At 34.0% G+C, this 14,995-nt stretch overlaps 1 protein-coding gene across 1 annotated transcript; it reads right to left on the reverse strand.

The window, feature by feature from the left end:
* Positions 1-6,952: 6,952 nt before the first annotated feature.
* LOC108451262 (uncharacterized) lies at positions 6,953-7,975 on the reverse strand. Its single transcript, XM_017748968.1, has 3 exons — positions 7,670-7,975; positions 7,111-7,623; positions 6,953-6,994 (listed from the first exon to the last, which is right to left on the reverse strand). The coding sequence occupies exons 1-3, from the start codon at positions 7,973-7,975 to the stop codon at positions 6,953-6,955; spliced, it is 861 nt and encodes a 286-aa protein (XP_017604457.1).
* Positions 7,976-14,995: the final 7,020 nt, after the last annotated feature.

Here is a 14,995-nt window from a genome sequence, read left to right on the forward strand (position 1 = left end):
AAGATTCAATCAAAGACAAGATTTGAAGACTAATCTTTTCGAGGAAATGGGGAATGATAAATGCATGGATGGGGTGAAATTTATTAAATTTCATTCACTGAAGCTACCAATTTTCAAGTTTAGGAAATTAGTAGACTTGAAATGACTTTTTGAATGGGATCCAAACATTTATGGATTAAGATGTCCTCATAAAGTTCAAAGATCTATCTCTTAGCTTCAAAACACGTTTTTGATCACTCGATTTCCAGTTCAGGAACTCAAGTTATGGTCATTTTAGTAAAGACTATGCGAACAGAATTTTTGGATGGGATTATGATGGGAATTACGAGTTTCAAGCCTTTAATTCGAGTTTAAATCATATTGGGTTCAAGTTTTAGGCTTAATTTTTATTATAGATGAGTCCAATATTGTAGTTATCAGCTCTTGTTATGGTTTTATTCTAAATTTTTTATAATTATTAAGTATTTTAAGTTATTTGGAGTTTATATTAATAAGAAAGTTTAGTTTAAAACTACATATTTAGATTAATTAGAGTTCTAGTATACTTCAGACTTTTATTTAGATTTATTTAGCTAGCCTATATAAAGGCCTTTACATTGTACACAAATATCAATTCATTATTATTGAACTTTTTTTAGTAAATAAATTCTCTTTGAGTTTTTCTTTTCAAGAATTTCACTTGAGTTTTCTTTTAGAATAGTTTTAACAATATTTTCAGATTGTGGGGATTATCTTGAAACTTTTTCTTGTCAAGTTTTCTGTCTTTGAGGGGAAATTAGAGTCGCTTGAAGGGGGTTGTAGATCCTTCGTGTTTTCAAGGCTTCTTAGGAATACCATATTCTATCTTTTTCATCTATATTCTTTATTTTCTTCTTTATTATCCAATCTTTGATTTATTATTATATTTATTTATTTATTTTTATTTGACTAGGATTCAACTGTGGATGTGTCAAAATCCAAGTTTCATTTTCGAACGTTTAGAGCCCTAATCAAATCCGCGACCTGGACAAACTTTATGATTATGTTTCCACTATCATTCGTATCATTGAATTTTGGTTATAAATTCTGAATTTAATTTTCCATCTGAGCATGCTCTATTGTTGTTTTTTATTTTCATATTCCATGTTTTTTCTTTTCTGAGAATTTTGATGTTGGATTCTTTAGTGCAAATATAAATGAATTATGTTTTTTAAGCATCAATCATGGCATCATAATGATGGAATTGTCTAGTTGGTAAAAGGAATTGTTTTTGTTCTATGACTAATTCATCATCATTATATTTTAGTTAAATCAATTAAAAATTAAGGTTTTAGGTTTTGATGGTGGCATTAAGGCAATCTTATTTTGGGTTATTTCGGAAACTATAAAGCAATAAAAATATTAGTTTTGACCTTTAACTATTATGGAAATTTTAAATTTGATTATTGGTATATTTTATATATACTTTAAAATAAATTAATTTAAATAATAAGTTGCCAAAGTGGCCTCTGTTATTGAAATTATTTTGTTTTAAAATATAAAAGGTTGTGTGCATGTAAATTAAGCAATGTTAATATTGATTGGCCCAAAGAAAGATTAATATTTAACAAAATTACATATACGATTGTGGTAATAAACATGTTATGATTATTTCGTTTTACACGTGAGCAATAAATCAGTCCAAAGGAAGATTTATTATTTGGCATGTTCTTATTGCTAGTGTTTGATTACTACATGAAGATATCACTTACAAGTTAATATTTTGTCCAAAGATGAAATATTAATGGAGTGTCTAATACCTTAAGATGGGATTTTCCTTTATTCAAATTATTTTGGTTTAAATTTGAAGTCTTATATGAGGTTGTTTTAATTTATTCAACTATTATTATACTTGCCAACATCATTGTATGTTATTTTAAGATAAATATATATACTGAGATATTTAATTTGATTGAAAGATAAAATTAAGAGAAATATTTTGAAACAAATAAATTCAAATTTTGGCATAGGGTTTTAATTTAGGATGTCTAATATTTTAAATAAATTAGTTGAAACAAAATAGTACCAAAATGACTGTAATAGCCAATTTTTGGTGGTGTCAAAAACAATGGTTTCGGGACCACAATTCTGACTAGTGAATTAGTATTTTAATATTTATTTGAATGTCTACAAGATTTTATTAAGGTCGTATTAAAATTTTGTCCAGAAATTTTGATGTTTAAATGATTAATTAGGTAAAAAGAACTAAATCGTAAAAATTATAAAGCTTGAGTTCTATTAGCTAAAGGCATCTAATGGCTATGCAATCTTAAATTAAAGGACTTGAATGGTAAATATACCATTTAAGATTTTCATGGATGTGCATGGACAAGGTTTTGTAGAAATTTTGATAGTTTTAAAAGTTAAAATAGTAATTTGGTAAATAAAGCTAAAATAACTAAAGGAATTAAGCTCATATTCTTCCCCATTTCATTTTTCCACCGAAAATCATCATTGACATAGGGTTTGAGCATTCGACTAGGCTTCCATCTTGCATGTTAGTGAATTCAAGCCCCATTTTTAATGATTTTTTATGTGTTTTGAGTTTGTTTTAGCTTAGTCTAGCTATCCCGAGGGTTAATCTGAAAAACTATTAAAGATTGAGGGACTTTCCATGGTTGTTTTTGGATAGGTTTTGAAACTAAGTGATAGATTATTCATCTTGGTTGTGAAATAAACATGTTTTGTTAAGTGATTTTTGTTGAATTTTGGAAATAGGGATTAAATTGTTAAAAGAATAAATCCAAGGGTTTTGTTGTGAATTGTTGGTAATAATGGACTGTTTCAAGGTCCATTGTAACATGGGTTAAATTGGATTTAGGCTAAAATGAATTATATTCAAGTTATATGCTTAAGGACTAAATTGTAAAAAGTTAAAATGTTAGGGGAAATTTTTAATTTTACATAAATATGAAATATGGATTAAATTGAATATTAGAAGTACTTAATTGATTAAAATTATCTATTTAGATCAAGATAAACCACATTCGGACTTAAATCGAGGAAAAGCTAAAGCTTCAGATTAGTTTGACTTTACTTCTACACCCTAGTTATCAAGGTAAGTACGTATGAACTGTGATCGTTTTAATATTAGCTAAATTGAATGTTTACTAAGATGTTTCAATATAAATGAATCTATATATAAATATATCCATGTTATGATGAATTGACGGATAATGAGTCTCAGTTGAACCTTAAGAATTCTTAGGATATGAATGACATGTCATTAGGGATTTCATGTTTCGAGTGTTGGTCTTGAATGTCCTATTGATGGCTGAGGTCTTGCATTTGTTATGGATTCTCTATAGCTCATGTGAGCAACATCATGTAGCTTACATTCCAACCCACAGCTCGTGTGAGAAAGCTTATTTCATAGCTTGTGTGAGCATTGATGTAAAGGAAATGTTACAGTTATATGTAAAGGCACACTATGTGTAACCTTTCCCGAGTATCCGATATAATTCTAGATGGTTCAACGGGTAAGAAAAGGGAAATGAATAGTAAGTATGCAAATGGAATTAATCATGATCTTATGGCAACATTGATGAGTTATATGTGATGTATATATATGGTAAACTACATATCTTATGGTTGAGTTCATATGTATCATGAACAAGTATACTAACTTGTGAAATTGATGATGTTGTATATACTTCTACTAAGCTTATGGCATTGGTAATGGTTTATACTTAATCCATGAATTGTATTATTGGACGTGGTAAGTTATGTTTAAAGTTTATACGAGCTTGCTAAGCACTCATTGCTTACGTAGTTATTTTCCTTTGTTTTATACATTATTAAAAGCTCGACCGGTTGGAAGCTCACCGGAGACCTATCACACTGTCCAGCAACTAATTTGGTAGATTTTGTGTATTTTGGCCAATGTTAATAATGGCGTGTATAGGTTGTTTAGTAATGGTACTTTGTAAATTTCTTAATGGTGATTTAATATGTATGACTTTTGAATTTCATGTTTGGTTTGGTGAACCTTATCTTCTCACCAAATTATGTCATTTTGGTCATTTTCAAATGCTTGTTTATAAGGTTCTTTCGGAATGTTGATGATGGCTTGAAAATGGTTACTTATGACATGTTTTAGTACGTATTTGAACTAGGTTATTATGTTTGGAAAATGACAATATTGACATGTTGAGGTAAATGATGTTTGGATACAATTGTGGTGCCTTTGAATGACATATTGGTTAGGTGAATTAGGTTGTTTGAAATAGCATGATTATGTGTATTTAAATGATGCTTAAGTCTATTGAAAGTGTGCACAAATGGATTGGTTAATTATGCATGAATTCGTTATGAAATGGTTTGATTTTAGGTAAATTTTGGGTTCACACAGGCCGTCACACGTCCTAGCGACATGGTCGTGTGTTATTTGAGATTTTTTTAGTGTTCCAAGTCACTGAGTTACAAGGGCTAGCAAACGGCCTGGCACATGGGCATGTGTGGCAACTCAGAGAGTTACACGGCTTGGCACATGGGCGTGTGGGGCATCTCATTGAGTTCACGGTTGAGGACACGGAATATTTCAAGATTTGATCAAAGACAAGATTTGAGGTTGAATCTTTTTAAGGAAAGGGAGAATTATATATTTACAGATGGGGTGAAATTTATTAAATTCCAATCACTAAAGCTGCCAAATTTCAAGCTTGGGAAATTAGCAGAATTGGGATGACCTTTTGGATGGGATTCTAGCATTTTTGAGTTGAGATGTCTCATGGTGTTTAAATATCTATCTCTTAACTTCGAAACGCATTTTGAATCACTTGATTTTGAGTTTGAAAGCTCAAGTTATGACTGTTTTAATGAAAACTGCCTGAGCAGAATTTTTGAACGGGATTATGACAGTAATTACGAATTTCGGGCTTTTAATTTCGAGCTTAAAATAATAACTTAATAATTATAAAAGTAGAAAATCTGCAGACTTCGAAAACCTATCCACAATCATCCAGATTGAATCCTTACGTGTCGAAGTCAAAGGCAAATCCAAAACAAAATCCAGCGTAATCTGCTCCTATTCCCGTTTAGAATCTGAATAGGCTGAAGTAAACCCAATGGATGCTGATGTTCGACTTTCACCCTCTGAAAAACCAAACATCTCCCAATAAAGTTAGCAACATCCTTCTTCAACTCGAAGATCCTGATACATCTTATTCCCATTGGGATGCATAGAAAAAGGACAATTATGAGCCTCGGTAAGAATCAAGAGCCTTAGATCCTCGTCCTCCAAAACACACAAGCAACCTCGAAAACACAGAACACCATTAGAGTTGAGATCAAAATCCCCTTGAACACCTGACTCAACTTGACAAATACGACGAGCCAAACTCTCATCTAAAGGCTGACGCTCACAAATATGTTGCAAAAGAATTGGCCTCACCTGAAGTTCAGCCAACAGACCCCCATCATCAAAGATAAAAACCTCGCAAACATAGCTCTCAAATCAACCAGAGATTTGTGACTCAAAGCATCAGTAACTATGTTCGCCTTCCCTAGACGATACTCAATCACACATCATAATCTTTCAACAACTCGATCCAGTGCCTCTATGTCAAGCTCAACTTCTTCTAAATTAGGAGATACTTAAGACTCTTGTGATCAGTGTATATCACACACTTCTCACCCTACAGGTTGTGACGCCAAATCTTGAGCGTGAAGACTACAGTAGCTAACTCCAAATCATGAGTTGGATAGTTACACTCATGCGGCCTCAACTGCCTCAATGCATAAGCAACTACCCTACCCTCTTGCATCAACACACAATCCAGTACCGTTTAAGAAGCATCACTGTAGACCACATACTCCTTAATGAATAACTGCTGTGTCAACGTAGGTGCTTTAGTCAAAACCAAATTCATCTTCTAAAAAAACTTCTGCCTCTCATCAGTCCACTCAAAGGCATTGTTCTTCTGAAGCAACTTTGTCAAAGGAGAAAACCCCTCGACAAAGCGACAGTAATAACTAGCTAACCCCAAGAAACTTTTGACCTCAGAAATAGTCTTTGGCAGCTTCCAATCCAAAATCGCCTCAACCTTCTTCGAATCAACCGAATACCCTCTGCTAAAATGACATGATCCTGAAAACCACCTCACAAAGCCAAAACTCACACTTGCTTAACTTCGCATACAACTGCTTCTTCCGCAAAACTTGCAGAACCGCTCTCAAGTGCTCATTATACTTATCCTCTAATCAATAATACACCAATATATCACCTATGGAAACCAATATGAACCGATCCATGTAGGAATGGAATACTCGATTCATCATGTCCATAAATATGGCAAGTACATTCGTCAACCTAAATGTCATGACAAGGAACTCGAAATGACCATAACGAGTCCTGAAAGCAGTCTTCATCACATTTGAATCCTTAAACTTCAACTGATAATACCTAGACCTCAAATCAATCTTTAAGACAATTGAAGCTCCTTGAAAGTGGTCAAACACATCATCAATCCTTGGTATCGGATATTTATTGTTAATGGTTAACTTATTCAACTGGTGATAATCGATGCACAGCCTCAAAGTCCCATCCTTCTTTTTCACAAACAACATCGATACTCCCCGCGAAGGCACAATCAGACGAATTAACCCATGATCAACAACTCTTGCAATTTTAGTTTCAACTCTGTCAGCTCCTTAAGTGCCATGTGATACTGCACAACAGACACTGGAGCAGTACCAGGATAGAGCTCAACACCGAACTCAACTTCTCTATCCGGCAGTATATCAGGTAATTCCTCAGGAAACACATCTAGAAAATCATAGAAAACCTGAATCTCATCCAACCTCATCTCCTTACTATCGATATTTAGGATATAGGCTAGATAAGTTTTACAACATTTTCCGACCAAATTCTCAGCACAAAATGAAGAAATCACATTCGACAACAACTCAAATTCCTCACCAAAAGCAACAACTTTCAAACTATCAACTCCACCTTCACCTCGTAATCTACCTTAGCCTGATGCTCAAACAACCAATTCGTACCCAGAATGATGTTGAAACCCTAAAACGGCAACTCAAGTAGATCAACTAGAAACACTTGTGTTGAACCATCAGAGAACAATGACGATATACCCGATCCACCACTACATTATAACCTAAAGAGCTCTTAACTGTAACATTCAATCTAGATGTTTCTTCAGCAATCCCTAACTCTCTAACTACGTCCCTAAGCATAAATGACCTCATTACACCAGAATCAATAGATGCTAGCAAAGGAAATGACTGTAGAGTAGAAGTGCCGGCGATAACATCTGTGGCCTCTCTAGTCCGAGGCTCCCTCACTGTACAAACTCTAGCTGGACTATCATGTAGCACCATGCTAACTAGCACCTCTACCACCACCACTTCTACCATGGTCTCTCCCTCAAGCAAGAGCAGGTGCAACAGTAGCAACAAGCTGATCATGAACAACAATGGCTTTCTCGAGCAGTCACTCACACGGTGCCCCATTGAACCACAAATAAGACAAGCACTCGTCATCCTCCAGCACTCACAACGATGACATCGAGTACAGTACTCACATATTTGCCATGCAGCAGCCCCTTGATTAGCAGGACTAGCCTCAACTTTCACAGCCTGTCTATCCTTACCATGACCACCGGTATCATTCAGATCTACCGAAATGACCTACCTTAATCTTACGACCATAACCACTACCAGCCTCAATCGACCTCTTAACAGCTCCAGATAAAGCAACTTTGTGCTTCTCCCCCAAAGCCTCCTCTAACGTATGAGCCTTCTCAACTAACTCGTCGAAGACCTTAGTATTCTGAGCAACCAGGTAGAGCTTAATCTCACGATTTAGTCTAAACTTGAACCTCTTACAACAATTCACCTCAGAAGACACCAACTCGGGAACATATTGGCTCAACCGAACAAACTTATCCTTATACTCATCTATCGACAGAGTACCCTGAACAAGATTCATAAACCTCATTTTGTAGCCTCGAGATACTGCTCGCCCATAAACTTTCTATGAAATGATGCTAAGAAGAATTTTTAAGTCAAATGATCCAGTGCAGTACCCCTCTTGACAGTCATACACCATCTGTGAGCCTCGTCTATCAGTAGTGACACGGCACGAACCAACTTATCCTAGTCAGAACAACACATCTAGCATAAAATAAGAATGACACCTTTCAACCAATACTCTACACGTGTCGGATCGCCACCCTAACACCACGAAACTCCTTACCTCCAAGAGCTCATAAACACTCTAATAGAAAACCTTGACGAGCCAGAGCAACGCGACACTAGCAATACATTGTAGTGCTCCAACCATCTAAGACATGAATTGCTCGACGTCGCCCATCTGAACATCATCCCGCGGTGGCGCATTGTCATCCGTACTACCCCGATCACAACACAAAGGCATAACAACAATCCTATACTAAAGATGAGAGTAAAGAAAATGTATCAGGAAGGAATAGTGGCAAGAGATTTAAGATTAACTAAGTATAGCTCCTATAGGGCTTTGTGTTCCCAATCCTACCCCAAGAACAACTTATATCACAAAGATCATACATAGGCAAAAATACAAAATTTTTAATCATCACAAGCAAGCAAACATCATAATACAAGATCATTAATATTCAAGCAGCCTAACCTGGCTCTGATACCACCAAATGTGACACCTAAATCCAATTGGGACGAACCGGCCCGAATTTGAAGCGTTACATTAGCCACCTAAGTGACTCTCCGTCTAACGGCCACCCAAGACACATCTAGACCTTATAACACCTCAATCTTATCTAAATATTAGTTATATATTAATGTAGAAGCAAATTATGAGCCAATTTTAAACTTTTCTGGGTAATTTAACCTAAGGGTATTTTCGTTATTTTACCACCTATGGTAAAACTAACCCGATTTTAGATCTAAATGTTTATTGACCTTCTTTTAATCAAAATTATGTAAGCCTAAAAAGTTTAGCTTAAATTGAGTTCGTTTGCTATGTCTAATTCAATTTTTTACTATTATGGACTAAATTCTAACAAATATAATCTATAAGGACCTATTTCGAGTTACAAATTAAATGTGTTTCTATCGAATTTTACCCATTACGAGACTAATCCTAAAATTTACCAAGTTTCGTTATCATCTAGGGCTGTAATTAGACTAATTAATTTTTAGGGCTAAATCGTAATTTAAATAAATTAAAATACAAATTTAAAAAGACAAAAATTCAAACCCCCAAAAACCCACACAGCTATGTCCCCCAGATTGTGCGTCATTAAATGCCTGTGTTTGTGTCCTGAAAAACTTTTTGGCAGATCGCACACGCTTGTGTAGAAATCCCACATGCCCATGTGTGATAGCTCCAGTTTCAACATGCCTGTGTCACAACCCACATGCCTGTGTGAAAACCACTGCACCTATTTTTGTGAGTGACTCATTTTAAAACCCGATTTTGCATCTTTTAATGACCAATTAAATCCAATTAAACTACGATTAATTAACATAAATATACATACACCTTTAATTGAATTTATGGACATCAATTAAGCCTTAGTTAAATAGAATTAGGCAATCAATTTCATGCATAACAAACACCGAATAAATCAAACAAGTGGCGCGCCTCAGTGGCTAGTAAACCTCTCCATGGAAGCTCCATTTAATCAATCGTTAGAAAAAATTTCATGCTTCACACACTGTGTTATCAAGCAACAAAACACCATAAATCATTCAATAATTAAACTCAAACATGCCTCAAAGTTATTATAAAACCATCAAAAATTAATGTCCAAAGTTCAATTACAACCAAAATCAACTACTTCCCAAAAGTTCAACAATGCTCAACTGCAATCTCTAAAATGCATAATAAAGTCCCTACCGAGCCTAAATCTCTTGGAACTCTCTTGCTCGGCTCCTCATCTCCTCAATCCCGACTAATATCTACACGAATGTGAGGGTGTGAACTTTAAAAAGCTCAGTGAATGTTAATAAAAACAACAAGTAAATTAACATCCAATTCATGCTTAATTCACAACTAATTATTCACCAATTGTCAGACAAAAATAATTAAACATGCCAATTTAATTTCCATAAGCATTTTCAATAGCAAAAATCAATTATTCATAGCTTTCAATCATCAATTGATATAGCAACAATCACACAAAAATATATTGGCATCCATTTCTAATGGCTTAACCAGGTGATCATACATCCGATAAACGGATCTCCAAACTCCCACAAATATCAAATACAATCCACCGAGTTGAGCGGGCCGAAGCACAAGCTCCCTTATAGCGCCTCAAATAACCCATTGAATAGAAACTCATGCTTAACACTCCCATATCTACTCTAAACAAATCAGTCCACCTAGAGCCATATGCTCACAATGTCACAAATAAAGGTGAGTACCCATAAATCCTATGGCATGCCAACTATATCCAATGGATCCACCATGCATGTTGCCAATATATTCAATCAAACATATCATATAAATCAATCATTAGTGTGCTCAATTTAAAGTGACAAGATGCTTAGGTGTAATATGTAACATAGCATTTAATATCCAATTAAATCAAGCAATTCATTTCACAATTTCTCATAATCAATTACCAATTGTAACTTCAACATAACATGATCGAAAATTTCAGTACACATGTTTTAAATCATCAACAAGATTAATCTAATTAAATAGCACAACACCACCCAAAAGCTCACTTACCTTTTTTTTTTCAATACAAATTCAATTTTTGCACATTTAATATCAATCTTGCAAAATCAACCATCTATCCATAATTAATTAATTTTAATCATCAATTAAGGTACTATTTAAACATAATTTAAGGTCAATTTACTAAATCACCCTTAGAAACACTCACCACACAATTTCTATCACAATAAGTGATCAACTAGGCAATTTCAAGCTTCAATTCTGGTTATCTCAGTCCTCTTCGAGACTCGGAGCTTCAACAGAGGCAAAATCGACATTACCACCTTCCCAAAGCTATACTAAACGCAATTTTAATTAACTATGCTAATTGTAATTCACTCACAAAGATACCTTACCGAATTTGTAACATCAAGTCGAAAACTCGATTCCTTACAAAATCAATCTTTTCGGCCCTCCTAATCACTTCCAAACATCAAAAATAAACCAAATACACATAAACTAAGCATTAATTTCACATTTAAATTAATTTCACAAAAATCTAGAAAATTAATTCAGGAAGATGATGAAATTTGATTTTCTACAAATTACCTCACAAATCATGTTTAATTTTGACAAATAAAACCAAAAACCTTTTAATAGATCCATTTTGAGTTGGAACATCCATTGATTTGTGGATTTCCTCTCAAAATTTAAGATCCACAATTAAAGCACCTTAACTTTTGAAGAATATGACATTGATAAAAAAATCCTTTAATTGACTCTTAAATCATGCAAATATGTTTTTAATCTTCATAAAGCAAGTTTAGGATTGAAAATTACCTTTGATTCGCTCTAAATTCGTTGAATGAAAATCTTGATTTAAGAAGCTGGAGAAATTTCAGAATATTTTTGGCTTCTTTTGAGAATAATTTCAGGTGAATTGAGAAAGTATTTTGAGAAGGAAATTAGTTAGATCTATTCTCTTGTAACACACCTTACCCGTGTCCTACACCGGGACAGGGTACGAGGCGTTACTGACTTAAACACAAACAATCATGCAAACTGGGCCATAAAATTTCATTCATATTTTAAAACATTCAATCACATGCACATAGTCCCTTATTTGGGTTTACGAAGCCCAAAACATACTTTAGAAAGGGTTCGGGACTAAACAGAGAACTTCGAAAAGCTCTGAGAAAAACTTAGAAATTTTTCTAATGAAACAGAGTCACAAGCCCGTGTGGACACAGATCATGGCATCATTTTAATGATTTAGCCTCCTTCATTAAGATATATTCTTAACATTAACATGTCAACGTTCCCGTATTTCGCATACTCCTACAATATCAAGTCTAGATGCAATCATCCATATCCATTAGTCTTACTATTGCACCACATTTACTAATAATCTAGAATTATCCACTCATCACTTATTTCTTTAGAACTTAAGCATTCAAGTTCAATCAACATCATCTTATTTCCCTATCATGCACTTTCTCAGAGCAATGACCAGTTCGATTAGTCATGAAGCATTCATCATACACACATGTTATACACCAATCATGCATTTTCAACAAGCATATTCACATCATAAGCATTAGAACTTAGCATGGAAAAATAGGCTTACAAGCCATAACCATTATAAGCCACATCTCATGGCTATATAAAATGAATCAATATAAGCCAATACATTTTGCTAATCATAACGACATCTATCATAAAACTAACGCCACTCACTTGAAATCGCTTGTATATATATATATCAATACTCCAAAGATGATGTCTCGATAGTGTGATGTTGCCTCCCACGATCTCCAACCCCGAGCTGACCTGACAACACTAAAAGAAATGGAAAGAAGGGAGTAATTTTTATGCTTAGTAAGCTCGTATGAAAATAATAAGCAATGTATTAACATGATATTTTTCAATTGCTCTTTATTTATTCAAAGTCCAGTTAAGTTGTTTTCTTGAGTCATAGTAACTAAATTATTTATCTCTGGAGCTATGGAACTCTAAATTAAGATCCGATAATTTTCCTTAAAACTAGACTCACATATCTTCTTACCATAAAATTTTCAGAATTTTTAGTCTAGCCATAACTACAGTTTATTCTTTAAATTCTCCCCTGTTTTGTTGTTTAACATCTTCGACCTTTCTTCACGAATATTTATTTATCTCTTAGTACGGGATTCAGATAATTTTCCCGTCTGATTCTCTTGAAAATAGACTCATTAAGGACATATTCATATTACTTATAACCCATAATTATTTTTTTACAATTTCTAGTGATTTTCACAAGTCAAAACAGGGGATTTCAAACACATTTTGACTCTGTCTCACAAGAATTCGAATATCTCATAATATTAATTTCTTTTCTTATATTGTTTCTTCTATGTGAAACTAGACTCAATAATCTTCCATTTCATATTTAATTCAGCCTTTAATTCGACTTCCACAATTTTTTGTGGATTTTCAATGTTGGACTATTCCTGCTGTCCAAACAATTTTAGAGCAAGAAAATGATAATCATCATAAGATTGCCATAAAAATTATTATCATATGTATCGCTCATTTATTTTCATTCTTACCACAAGTCCATTTCACTTCCCATGTCCAACACATGTTCGTGGGTTTCGAGTACGTACCTATGCTATCTCTTAGCACCACCACTCGTCCAAACGTGACAATTATATTCATCATAATAGTATGTTATAACATAAATAAATTTGTGTTGGAAAAAACCCTTTTTATTCATTTCTCATATTAATCCCGTTGAATTTTCTCGAAAATTTCGATGGATGTCCCATGTACCATCAAATCATACAAGTGATTATTTCAAGTATACACTGCCTCGAACCTCGCATCTTACGGCAGGATTACCAGTCCAGGCTAAATCCCCCATAGTATAAACTCACAGAGTAAATGTTGGGATTACCAGTCCAAGCTAAATCCCCTGTAATGACAATTACTCTCATAAGCTCGAATCTGAATTACCAGTACTGGCTAAATTCAAACCCTAATCGAATTACCTGTTCGAGCTAAATCCATATTGCACACATATTCTTCAGGAGGCTAGATCACTTTACAAGTTCATATCCGTCAATTCCTATTTTTTCCTTCTAAAAAGCACACTCTCGTGAACCTCCTTTCATACAGCGGGACTACCAATCCAGGCTGAATCCCCTGTAATATAAACTCATAGAGTATTGTCAGGATTACCAGTCCAAGCTAAATCCCCTACAATGACATATACTCAAATGAGATCGGATCTGAATTACCAGTCCAGGCTAAATTCAGAACTTAATTCGGATTACATGTCCGGGCTAAATCCATTCACGCATATTCTTTGGGAGGGCTATATAGGGATTGGATCACCCGTTCGGACTAGATCCTTTTTACCATCAATTCCTTTTCAACAATCCATCGAATATCCTATTTCATTCAACTGAGATTTTTCTTCCTCTTATTATCAATCATGTCAATGCTTCATAAATTTTCATACATTGAGCATGAGCGTACATTTATCATATAATCATCATTTGAGCAATTAACATACCTCACACATTGTATTTACTTACAAATGGACTGACCTTCCTTTTCACTCTTTCACAAGTTATCCAACTTAATAAAACATCATGTTATATCAAATTCTCAATATATTCAGCTATTATATAGCAAGCCATCAATGATTGAACCATCAAACATTTCATGTGCTACTAGACATATATCATTATTCTCACAAATTTTATTTACCATTCTTTCATCACTTTTCAATATATATTAAATCATGCCATTCATGCAATAATAATATAGAATTTTCAATTCAAATATAGCATTGCAATATTATTGGCACACGAACTTACCTCGGCACCAAAATAGCAAAAAGGAACCTAACCGTCGATTTTCTATTTTCCACCCGATCTAGGTCTAATCCTCGTTTTCCTTGATCTATAATATCATATTTAGTCTAATTATTAGTCACATTATTTAATGTGATCCAAAAATCATATTTTGGAAAAATTATGTTTTTGCCCCTAAACTTTGTCAAAATTACACTTTTGCCCCTAGGCTCGTAAAGTGATTTTTATTCAATTTTCTCACCCTATAGGCCTAGCCGAACCATTTGCATAACTATAGCAAACTACAATTCTCATCAAACACACTTTTATGCCATTTTTACAACTTTTACAAAATGGTCCTTTCAAACGTTTTCATCGAAAATCGCTTAGTAAAAGTCATTTATTTAACACCCAACACTCAATTTCTACCATTAGACATCAAAATGCATGCATGTCACACATAGGTCAATTTTTAAACATGAACCCTAGCTCAAATTAATGGTAGAAATAAGTAAAT

The sequence above is a fragment of the Gossypium arboreum genome, chromosome 6 (genome assembly GCF_025698485.1).
Source record: "Gossypium arboreum isolate Shixiya-1 chromosome 6, ASM2569848v2, whole genome shotgun sequence".
Classification (NCBI taxonomy): Eukaryota; Viridiplantae; Streptophyta; class Magnoliopsida; order Malvales; family Malvaceae; genus Gossypium; species Gossypium arboreum.